Source organism: Pieris brassicae, chromosome 4 (assembly GCF_905147105.1).
Source record: "Pieris brassicae chromosome 4, ilPieBrab1.1, whole genome shotgun sequence".
Taxonomy (NCBI): Eukaryota; Metazoa; Arthropoda; class Insecta; order Lepidoptera; family Pieridae; genus Pieris; species Pieris brassicae.
The window spans coordinates 11,276,074-11,287,408 of record NC_059668.1 but is presented as its reverse complement, the minus strand read 5'-3'; the positions used below and the strand labels follow the sequence as shown (position 1 = coordinate 11,287,408).

The window sequence follows — 11,335 nt, the reverse complement described above, 5'->3', positions numbered from 1 at the left end:
TCAACGTAATAATATTGTATTATCTTACAAGTCATAACTATTCAATTATTGCTAATATATCGTCCATCATAGCGATTTAATATTTTTTGGCAGCAGTTACTTCTCGCTTCCCATGAACCAATTAATTATCTTATATAAAACGTATCACTGGCGATTATCGACCATATCCATTTCAGTCGACTGAGAAATATTTCTAAATTGTCTTAAGACTATTTTTATGTCAAAGCGATTGCCTATTATTTATTTATTGAACGCTAAACGCACGCGAGAAAGTGGGAACAGACGAATATTAAACCTACACGAAAAATTGAAAATATTTTATTTTTTCACTTCTGCGCTCTTCATGACTGTGCTTTTGTGCTCTTGGCTTCGAGCGGTTACTCATGTAATGTACATAACATGATGAGCGGAAATGACACTGCGTCAGATTAAAGCTAAAAGTTAATCGGAGCGGCCCTAAAGGTCGAGCGGCGCCAAGGTGTGCGTGCGGTCGTGGTGCAGTTGCCGCGCGTGTGCGGCGTGGCGGGCCAGCCAACGTGCCACGGCGCGCGAGTCGCACTGCACGCGAGGCCTGCGCAGCCCCTCGGCCGCCGCGCCGCGCACGCCCAGCTCCACGAAGTGGGCGCCCTCCGCCGTCACCGCAGCGCACGACACCAGGTTACTGCCGAAGGAAAGCTCTCGTCAGTCGGAATCGCTCGTCGCCCGGAGGTCGCCCGCGAGCGCCGTCGCCCCTCACCCGAGATGCGTCTCCATGACGATCTGCGGCGCGGAGCCTTTGCAAGTGAATATCCGCAAGTAGGAGTCGGAGAGCAGCGCGCGGATATCGTGCGGCGTGTCGCGCACGATGCGATGCGCCAGGAACCGCTCCGAGTGGTCGCGGCCGTTGAGCGCGTAGAGTGTGGCTGCGGCGCGCGCGTCCTCGGCGTCGTAACGCGGCAGCAGGGCGGCAGCCGGCGCCCGGGGAGGACGCACGCGCTCGCCGCCGGCGCCGCGACCGCCGCGCAGCCCGCGCCGGCTCGAGTCGCGGACGGCGGCGGCGGTCTCGGCGGCCAGGTCCAGCACGCCGATCACGGGCTTCGTCACCGTCCCGACGATGCCCTTGCCCACCCCGGCTATGAACCCGGGCAGGCCCTCGGCCGTCGCTCCCTCATAGGTGTGCTTCACCAGCGACGTCATTCCGCCTGCCGAAACATGAGACTGTCGTGATTCGAGACACTCGCTCGCGACGACGAATGGAGATTTGAGGGTCCGTACCGAGTATTCCGAGACCGAGGCCGCGCAGTCCCGCAGCGACCCTGGACCCGGCGGCGCCGGAACGGATCCTTCGGCGCGTCTCCTCGTGCGCCTCGTCGCAGACCACGCGCTCCAGCCCGTCGCCCAGCGTCTCTGAAGTTTGGATTCGACTGTGAACTCCCGTGACGAACGCGTCGACGAACGACTATGAGCGTTTTCGTCACCTGTGACCTTCGCGGCGGAGTTCGATATGCCGTGGGTGAGATTCTGAAGCAGCGCGGCCACGTTTCCTTCGAGCAACAAACCCGAAACTCCCTCCGAGACGTCCGCGACGAATCCGAGCGGGTTGCCCAGGAAATCCACCGAACCCAAGATCTTGGCGGCTTGCCACTTCAGCTCCTGGTGGAAGAGGGACGCAAAGGTAAAGGTGAAACATCCCCGATCGAACCACGATCGAGACTATTTTACGAGAGACGTAAGAGAACTCACGTCTTTGAAGTGCTGCGACACCTGCGCCGCGAGGGCCGGCGCCGTGTCGAAGGCATGCGCGCGCAGGAACGGCTCCAACTCCACGGCCGCGTCTTCGAAGCGGATCAGCGTCAGCCCCAAGCGCCGCTTGAGACTCGCCGCGCCGCCCTCCAGCTTGTTGGCAGTGAACATGGAGAGGCGGATCTGGGCCGAACGACGAGCGTGGTCATCGTCGGTGTCGACATCGCGTCGCCACCGCACTGTCTCCGGAAGACTCACCTGGCTCGGCAGCAGCTTGATGAGCGCGAAGTAGTACCGCGTGGCGTGCAGCGGGGCGTGCTCCGGCGTCACCCACTCGGCCTCGTCCGCGGCCTCTTCTTCGGCGCCCTCCGACACCTGCAGCCACTCCCACAACAGCAGCATCAACCTGCGACCCGACCTTCGTTATGACCCGTTCTAATTATTATTTGTTTGAAACATGATGCACTGAGAAAAGACTTTACTAACTATTATTATTAGTAGCTGACCTCATCAGTCTAATAATGTCGTGATAGCAAATGTCCGTGTCTGACTTGAATTTTGGAATGTTTTGGAAAGAAGTGGTGAATATGGAACAATCCACCTGTTGTCGTCCTTTTACCTTCGCGACGCCGATGTAGTGAATTTTATAGACATCTTTGTCCAAAACAAGCTAGACTAGAGGTCTTCGTGTGTCTGTATATTGCTAACACTTATTAAGACATAGTCGTTATGTCACCTCTCCTCCAGTCGCACGGCGATGGGTCGGAGAGCGACCAGCAAGTGCGTGAAATAAAGCGCGTTGTATCGGGCCGGTGCCGCCCTCTGCAACTCGACGGCGGCGTGCAGTGCGGGAAGGGGCGCGGCGCCGCTTTCGTTGCGATCCGGCAGACAGTAGAGCAACACCGGGCTCGGCGTCCCCGGCAGCTGAACCGAAGAACGATTCCAAATTAACACTGGCCGTACCGAACGGCCGGAGCCGAATCGACCTCGGGCTGGAACTTCGACGCACCTGGTTGTCCCACTGCATGTCGTGCACGGAGAGCGCGACGCGGAAGGCCACGCGGTCCCGACCGAAGTCTGCGCGTACGGCCGCGAAGTGAGCGTACAGCAGCTCGGCCCGCGACACCAGAGAGACGCCGACGCCCTCTAGGCGCACGGTCACGCCCCACTCCCACGCCGACTCCGCCTCGCCCCGCTCCTCTCGCTCCTCTTCCCCGAGGCTCTCCATCGACGGCGGCGGTTCCTACCGGCGATCGAGAGCTTTAGAATCGACGATGAACGTTCGAGAACGTCCAGTTCGGTACGCGGAGTACGGAGCGTTACCGTGGCGACGGTGTCGACGATGCGAACGAGCCGAGTGGGCCCGTCCGCGGCGAGCGTGACGCTGAGTCGGCCGGAACCGGGTCTCAGAGTGCGCCAGCGTACCCGCTGCTCGCCCGACACGGCCGCGCCTTCTCGTCCGCCGCTCAGGCCCAGGACTACGCGGCTTCCTATAACGAAAGCAAAATAATAAAAATCTCACGCTCGTTAAATTTGAATAGATATTACACAAATAGACATCGGCGTACCCGGGGCGAGCGCCATCAGTCCGCCCACGGGCTGCACGCAGAGGTTTCTGTGCGCGCAAGCCATGCGGCCGTCGGGCAGCAGCCGCCAGGCCTGGGTCGACGCCCGTCTTCCGTCCGCACGGCGAAGCACAAGCGCCGAGTTGAGCCCCGGCCGAGGCGCCGCGCCCTCGATGTCCAGCACCTGAAACGAACGTCGAATCGTTTACGCGAATTTCGACAAAACGCGTTCAACTCACTCGAACGTGCGAGATTTATCACCATAACGTGAGGCGAGACGGTCGTCTCGTCCGACAATCGGGCGTCCGTAGGCTGCGGCGGCGAACTGCCCTCGTGGATCAACTGCCCGTTGGGACCCCGGCGCCACAGTTGCGACCTAGGAAAAACGAATCGAAGAGTCCTTAGCATTATTTAAAGTCTTACTCTACTTATCGTATAAACCGTTCGGAGACGCACCTGTCTCCGTGGCGCTTGGGAGCGAGGTGGACGCGGGTCGAGCCGACCGGCACCTCCAGCACCAGCTCGGGGGCGTCGCGGGCGGGCAGGGCAGCGTCGACGGGCGCGGTGGCCGCGAACGATACGTAGATAAAGTTCTGGTATAGCAGCGCGTGCGTGGAGTGCAGCGCGTCCAGCGGCAGCGTAAGGCGAGGGCCGCCCGGCGCCCGCAGCGCCACACCCCGCTCGCCCTCCGGCTCGGGCAGCGCCCAGCGCGCTCGTCCCCCCGAGCGCACCACGCTTTCCTCGGCGCATCCCACCTGGTGGTACATGATAGCCACGGGCGAGTAGTTGTCGATGCGCAGTGGCGGCGGCGCGCACTCGGCGTCCGACACGACCACGAGCAGCGCCGCTCCCTGTCGCACCACCTCGGCGCGCATTATTTGGTACGAGCCCCCGCTCTCCCTGCGAAGCGACGGCGCGGTCAATGCGATACGAGTCGGCGTCGGTTAGACATAGAGGTGGCTTTGTTATTCGATACCTGCACGCTACGTGTAGGCTTCTCGGCGAGTCTATCTTGAATCCCCCGCTCCACGCGGTGAGCGGCTCGTGCGTGGCCGCGGCCAGCACCCTGGCGCACAGCAACGGCGAGCGGTCCCAGCGCGCCCAGTGCCACGGCAGACAGCAGCCCGCCACCGCCAAGACGTGGGTCGCCGCCGCGCCAGGGTCGGTCTTTCGAAGAGCCGAGAGTCGTTACGTATTTCAAATTGAAGCGTCTTAAAAGTCAAACAGACCGACTACTCACGAGCGTGGTCGCGCTGCACTTCTGCGCAAACTGCAGCGTGCGCGAGGTATTGTTGTGAATCTGGTAGCGCGGCGTGAAGGTCACCACGTCGGTCCGTCGATGGCGGCCTCGCGCGGCGCGCACGTTCACGCCCACGGTGAAGGCGCGCTCCTCGCCCCCCACGCCGCGCCCCTCCAATCGCTTCACCGTGATGCCCGGACCCAGGCCGAACGGAGAGCACCACTGGAATGCGATGAATCCGTTACCGCCCGTCTCGCTAGGGTTCCGGTGGATCAACACACGGGCCGAATGAATTCACCTCGGGGTTGGCCACGACGGCGGTGCCGAGACGCACGCTCAGCGTAGGCCCGTCTCCATCGGCGAAAGCGAAGGGCAGCGGTGCCACCATGCGCGCCACCTCGTGCTCGCCGAACTGCCCCGCCGCCTCCGTTCCGCCGCCTTCCGCCCGGAACACCAAAGGTAGCCCCGTACGGTTCACCAGCCAGTAAGCCGCCGATATCGACACCTACGTCCACAGAATAGCGAAATTCGTTTTAGAAATTATTATTTTAGTGGGTTGTCCATATATCACCGCTTATTATTACGTTCGGGCAGTGAGGACCAACGTGGGTCCGGTATCTGCATTTATAGATACTTTATTTCTCAAAGAATTTCATTCACTTAGTGAGACATTTTAGAGGTTAGTAATGAACATCGTTTTGAAACTATTTTAAGATAAGCTAAATAAATTAAACATTTAATTTAGTAGTTGCTAAGAATATTTACAATATTTTTTTACTAAGGTGCAGGTAGTCGTCGATGTTACAACACGCATTGTGGGACTTATAAATAGTAATAATTTCTTAGACGAAGTAATTTTTTTTAAATTTTTAAATACATATAATTAATTTCTTTTAAACTGGAAGGCAATTTATTAAATATTTGTGTGCCTTGATACATTATTTCTATATTCTTATGGTTCAGCAGTGTCCATTAACAATATCATCTATTTACTCCCCACCAAGACATGCACTTAAGTACGACCAGTACAAAACCCTACTATATACGTAATTTCGTAGTATTATGAAATACATTCGTGTTGGAGGGCGACTTCAGTGCAAAACATACCGACTACGTACTACCATACTCGAACTACTGGGGATCAAGATTAATATCGACTAAAGAAAAATAACTGTTCAATGCTATGAAAGATTTGAGATGTGATGCAATTTCGACAGGAAAGCCCACATACTGGCAAACAGACAAGAATAAAATACCAGATCTTATAGATTTCTTAATATTTAGAGAAGTATCACCAAATGTTCTGCAAATAGAGTAAGCCTATGATATGAACTCAGATCACTCACCAATCTTACTACCAATTAGCTAAGACCCTTATGAATATGGTAGACCTAAGAGTACCTTTAAAGACTCAGAACAATTAATATTAGAAGTAAATAAATTTATAAAGATCATCCAACAATCTGCTTGGAGTAATACTCCAAAATTTACGAGAAAAGGTACAAAACAACTACATCCCAGAAGAGATTAAAAGTCTGATGAAGACAAAACGAGCTCAAAGAAAAAGGTGGCATTCAACAAGATGTCTTGAAGACAAAATACATCTGAATAACCTCACTAAACAACTGAGGAGAGAGATTAAAGTACATAAAGATACTTCAATAAAGAGATACCTAAACCAATTAACTTCTGATGGTTCCACCAACTACTCCATCTGTAAAGCAATAAGAAATATCAAAAAACACATATTCCTCAGTTACGAGAGTCAAATGGGAATTTGGCTGCAGTAACATACAAAAAGATAAGAGGTTTTCTGATCATCTAGAAAATATATTTCAAATCGATGAAGAAGATTCACTTGACGGTGAATTCACTTCTAGTCACACCAAAAGAAGTTTTAACTAAAAAGAAGGCGCCAGGCTTTGATATTTTAATTACGGGTGAAATACTACAGCATCTCGCCTCTAAAGCCGTAGTTAAAATGACAACCTTAATTAATGCCTTATTTCGACTTCAATATGTTCCCAATATGTGGAAAGTTGCGGAAGTTATAATGATTCTCAAGCCAGGAAAACCACCACACGAAGTCACGCCTTACAGGCTCACTGTTATCTGTTATAGCAAAACTATTTAAGGAACTCTTTCTCAAACGTCTTAACCCTATTATTGCCAAAAAGCAGCTCATACTTATTCTACTAATTCCAGACATCCATACAGATGTCCAACGCTGCCGAACGCGGAGGCTAATTGTGCCTCTTTGTCGCTCGTTCCGCGCTTAAATGGAACGCCGCAGAGCGTCCCCAATTACCCAATCAGTTTTAGGTGGATTTACAATTTAGATTTTTCGAATTTTGCCGTTGTTAATGTTTTTAAATATTAAAAATTCTTTTGGTTCTTTCGTCGTGAATGCCTTTCTAAGTTATTTAATTTGACTTTCTGTTCAACAATTGTTTTCTCTAATTGTTCGTTTATGAATTCAAGGTTTAAAATTATTCTTAATGTACACTATGACTTTCTAAAGCCAATACTCATGCTCTCTAAGGAGTCTCTCACCTTAACACCGTCGGTCTTTTTCACAGTGACGCGCGCGCTGAGATAGAGCCTCCTGCCTTTCGTGTCTCGCAGTTTGAGTCTTGCAGAAAAGGATCCGTCCGCGCCGCCACCCACGCTCAGCGCCGACGACCAGCCGAACCCTTCCAGCTTCACGGCAACTTCGACGCCTTCTTCCACGTCAACCTGTAACTTACGATTCGATAGTGTCTAATATACTATTGTTACGAAGACGGGTCGACTGCAATGTTTCTAGATTTTTCCACTAGTTAGAGAACTTTTCAGCCGGCTGTAATATGATTTCTGACAGTTTCAGGAGAGTTTCAATCACATATTAGAAAATTGTAATTTCCATAATGTTACCCTAGTTTTCAGGAAGCTGAAACCTTTTTTCAGTCAGTTTCAGAACATGTGTAGTAGAGTGGTGCAGTTTTCAGGGGACCCGTTTTCAGGCGTTTTCAGGCCTAGGTATAACCCTTTGATGAAGGAATATTCTAGACCGAACTTTCTAGGTGTGAGACAAGGACGAAATGATACGAGAGAGAGAGAAGATCAGAACTTTCTCGAAACTAGACTAAGCACTCTAGAACGCCGTACGACAAGGACGGAGCAACGTGCGAAAGAGACAAAGAGTGCGGACGTTCTAGAATTGTGCAATCGCTACTCAGTAGCAAGCCCGCCCAGAAAGTTCTCGAATATTGTTTAGAATATTCCCAAGGATATATAAGCGAGCCAAAACGCGACTAATCACCTTTAGTTTGGAATGCGATAACAAGAGAGAAACACCGAAGCGATAAAGTGATAAAGTACTGTGTGAAGTGTGCATAAGTGAAGTAATTAGTGACTGTGTTTTTGTGTGTTATTAGTGCATCTCTGCAATTAATTTGTGCCCATGAATTCCTCATTGATTTACCAAGAAATAAACCCTGTGAAGAAATCTACGGCATTTTCTATCCGATCCCCTAGCTCGTAACACTATGTTTGTTAGCGCCGTTCCGAAATCGCTAGAGACCGAAGTGCTCACGCTCACCCGATGGGCGGGCTCGGTTACGCCGGCGGCCAGGGTGCCGGCGAGCGAGCCGGCGCGGTACTGCAACTCTACGGGCAGCAGGTTCTCAACGCGCAGCGACGGCACCAGCCGTAGCGTATGTCCCGCCAGAGGCTCGCCGCGCTCCGCCGGGAAACGCTCGCGGACGATCACGCAGCAGAACCTACGGCGAAAACTAATGTCAAACGAAACGAAGTCGAAGCGAAAGCGGTGAAAGGGACATATCGCACCTGTAGACGTAGTCGTGAGGCGCACGGCACTCGTAGTGCAGGAGGGCAGGGCTGGAGAGCGCGGCTCGCCATACTAGGGGCGCGGGGGAAAGCGGCCGCACGGAGCGTACCAAAGGCCTCGTCCACAACACGCCGTCTCGCTCGCTCAGCGGAGCCGCCCACCAGCCACCCGCCGCTACTTGCGCACTGCGACCGGACCCCGAGGCGCCCCATTCGCCTTTAACCGTCCGAACTCGTCAAGACGAAGACGTTTCAAAACGGAACGGGTGAAATGAAACTACCGTTTACAGTTACTCTATTTGCGATGATTTAGTAGGTAGGAAGGTTACGAAATGCGAATGAACGACGAACCCGTAACTCGACTTTGCGACGATGCGGTAAAACCGTGAAACTGAGAAAGGACTCGCGAGTCGAGTCACCGGAGTCGTGGACGGATGCGTCGTACCGCAGCCGAGGAAGACGGACGAATCGGGCCGGTCGGTCGGCGGCCGCGATAGAGCCGCGGGGCAGATCGCGGCTCGTCGCTGCAGTGCGGCGCACGCGGCGCGCACCGCCGTGACGCCGCATCGGGCCCCGCTCTGCACCGACCGGACTGTTACCCGCCGCGGTACATCACCACTGCTATCCTATCCCGACGACTTGATATGTCAACGAAAGCGTAAAGCGGGCGTACCGTGCGCGTGCGCGGGTGGACCGGGGTGCTGCAGACGCACGTCGACCGGATGCGGCAGGTCGTTGCGCAGGCAGAGCGCGGAACGCACCGTCACCAGCTTACGGGCCGAACCCTCCAACGACACCTCCAACACCAGACGCGCCTCGCCGCCGGATTTCTATCGAGAACGACTTCCGTTAGCGCCGCAAGGTGCTCGTTCTTAACGTGTCGCAGACGAGAGAAAGCTTTATGTACTCACGTTGTGCGTGACGAGCCTGAAGAAGACGCCGACGCGGTCGACGCACACCGGGTCCAGCGGTGACCAGCCGTCCACTCTAACGACGAGGCGATGCAGCGGGGCGAGAGTGGCAGGACCCGCGGGGCCGTGCGCGGGAGCGCCCCGGGCGCGACCCCGTCGAGCTCCGAACGAGAAAGGTTCCGTGTCCCCGGCGCGCACGCTCACCCACGAGTCGTCCGGTCCCGAAAACGGAGCAGCATCTCCGCCCTCGCGTAACCTGGCATCGACATATTCCCCGCTCAAACATCAACGGCCTAATTTCAAAAGGAAAATCGGTAAGAGCGCTCACTCGTCCGAAGCTGTGGTGAGAGTGGTGAACCAAAGCCGCAGGCCGGTGAGGTTGCGCAAGGCGTATGGCACGAAAGGCGACCGGCGTCGATGTCCGGCGGGGCTACTCTTCGGCGATTGATCTGCCGGTCCGGAGCCCTGTGACGACGATGGAAAGTTATATTAGGTCCTTACGTAGGTCCTTACATATGAAATTGGCGTTTTCAATGGGACAAACAAAGAGTATTTTTTTATATAATATATTTAATTTATCAAAGTAGCATTGCTATCTATGCACTTTCGCCATCTTATAGGTAGTTAATGGATCACTTTAGTAGCTGAGTTGAGCGGCGATGAGCGCTTCTAATTATCGTATAGGATTCACTTTTCATCACAGGTAACGATTTCCCTGAAAAACCTGGAGGCTGAGTTGTATGCTTTTAGAGGACGTAGAAGGCGCGTAAACAGCACAATGCTCCGATGAACCCAATGGGCATGATATGGCCAATTTCATATGTAAGGATCTAATAATATATCCCGTCGGTCGGGTCAGGCCGAAGCGATGAGACATATTGTATCGACCTGAGGAGCGTAGTAATCGGCGGTCCAGTTTGTCCTCACTAGGCGCGCCAGGTCGATGAGCGCCGAAGTGACGTTGGTGTCAAGGATCTCGGAGGACGAAACTTCCACTTGCAGCCGCCGCAAGGACAGCGCGCTCGACAACGTGTACTCCCAGCGGCCCTCGAACCTGGAAGTCGATCAGTGATCACGTCGTCGGGTCTGGGTGACAAACGAGCGTCGGCCGCGGCGATGCTCACCTCCAGGGCTCCACCACGGGCTCCCAGCCCGAGAGCATCCTGTTGTAGTAGTCGAGGGTGAGCAGCGCCCTCAGTCTCCCCCCTCCCGCGGCGGGCCTCCGCCCCTCCACTAGCGCCGTGCTCGACGGACTCGACGGAGTCGATACCAGCAGAGGGTCTTCGAACGATTCTTCTACACCTCTCAAGTCCTGAACAAAACGTGGTTAACGTGGTCACGTACGTAAGTAATGTAGGCTACTTCACGCCTCGTATAAACTTGTAACCAAAGTATGAAGAGAGGGCACCGACTTGTTCGAGCTGCAGATCGGCGAGCGAGAGTTCGAGGAGCGGCACGTCCGAGTCCAAGCAGTCGTCGATGACGCACAAAGTCACACAGTCGGCGGTCACCTGGAGAAATAGTTTTATCGACATTATCGTGAACGAGCATAGAGGACGCCATCTGCGAGGAGAAGGTCGTCACCTGTAGGGAACGCAGCGGTCTCTGCGGCTCGGGCTCCACGGCCGCGGGCGGCGAGCGTGACCGCGAGCGCAGCCAGCGCGGCGCCACCAAGGTGCCCGCGCGCATGTGCACGCTGTTGGCCGGCTCGTCCGACGACACGACCGCCTCCGACTTATCTGTGTTCGAAAACTTCCGTGTACCGCCCGACACTCGTACGCTACGATACTGCATCCGCCATGGTGCACCTAAGCGCGACTCACCCGATAGCGCCAATCTAGCCTGGGCCGGCAGTGATTGCAGCATCGCAGCGAACATGCGCATGTCGTGGTACGACAGCCGAAGGTTGACGGTACCCATGTCCACCTGGAAACGACGGCTTTCATTAGAGAGCGACATCGAAGGTCTAGCGGCAACACACAGGCCACGCGTGCGACAAAACGTACGTAAGCGTTTCGTCGGCTTTACTAATATCGCGTAATCGATGCGAGCTATATAAAAAGACTTAC

General features: G+C 54.2%; 1 protein-coding gene across 1 annotated transcript in view; it reads right to left on the bottom strand.

Moving 5' to 3' along the window:
* Positions 1 to 11,335, bottom strand: part of LOC123708187 (vacuolar protein sorting-associated protein 13D) — a 29,886-nt gene continuing 18,551 nt past the window's right edge. The window contains exons 43-68 of the mRNA XM_045658742.1: positions 11,090 to 11,192; positions 10,851 to 11,005; positions 10,679 to 10,777; positions 10,391 to 10,578; positions 10,155 to 10,320; positions 9,595 to 9,731; positions 9,267 to 9,522; positions 9,029 to 9,185; positions 8,356 to 8,572; positions 8,108 to 8,288; positions 7,081 to 7,263; positions 4,826 to 5,032; positions 4,528 to 4,749; positions 4,264 to 4,454; positions 3,744 to 4,187; positions 3,549 to 3,663; positions 3,291 to 3,471; positions 3,046 to 3,212; positions 2,732 to 2,965; positions 2,459 to 2,646; positions 1,981 to 2,128; positions 1,723 to 1,905; positions 1,458 to 1,632; positions 1,255 to 1,386; positions 737 to 1,181; positions 1 to 661 (exon numbers count right to left, since the gene is read on the bottom strand). Of these exons, the coding sequence (XP_045514698.1) occupies positions 457 to 661; positions 737 to 1,181; positions 1,255 to 1,386; positions 1,458 to 1,632; positions 1,723 to 1,905; positions 1,981 to 2,128; positions 2,459 to 2,646; positions 2,732 to 2,965; positions 3,046 to 3,212; positions 3,291 to 3,471; positions 3,549 to 3,663; positions 3,744 to 4,187; positions 4,264 to 4,454; positions 4,528 to 4,749; positions 4,826 to 5,032; positions 7,081 to 7,263; positions 8,108 to 8,288; positions 8,356 to 8,572; positions 9,029 to 9,185; positions 9,267 to 9,522; positions 9,595 to 9,731; positions 10,155 to 10,320; positions 10,391 to 10,578; positions 10,679 to 10,777; positions 10,851 to 11,005; positions 11,090 to 11,192 (5,079 nt within the window). The 3' untranslated portion in view covers positions 1 to 456. The remainder of the gene's footprint in view (positions 662 to 736; positions 1,182 to 1,254; positions 1,387 to 1,457; positions 1,633 to 1,722; positions 1,906 to 1,980; positions 2,129 to 2,458; positions 2,647 to 2,731; positions 2,966 to 3,045; positions 3,213 to 3,290; positions 3,472 to 3,548; positions 3,664 to 3,743; positions 4,188 to 4,263; positions 4,455 to 4,527; positions 4,750 to 4,825; positions 5,033 to 7,080; positions 7,264 to 8,107; positions 8,289 to 8,355; positions 8,573 to 9,028; positions 9,186 to 9,266; positions 9,523 to 9,594; positions 9,732 to 10,154; positions 10,321 to 10,390; positions 10,579 to 10,678; positions 10,778 to 10,850; positions 11,006 to 11,089; positions 11,193 to 11,335) is intronic.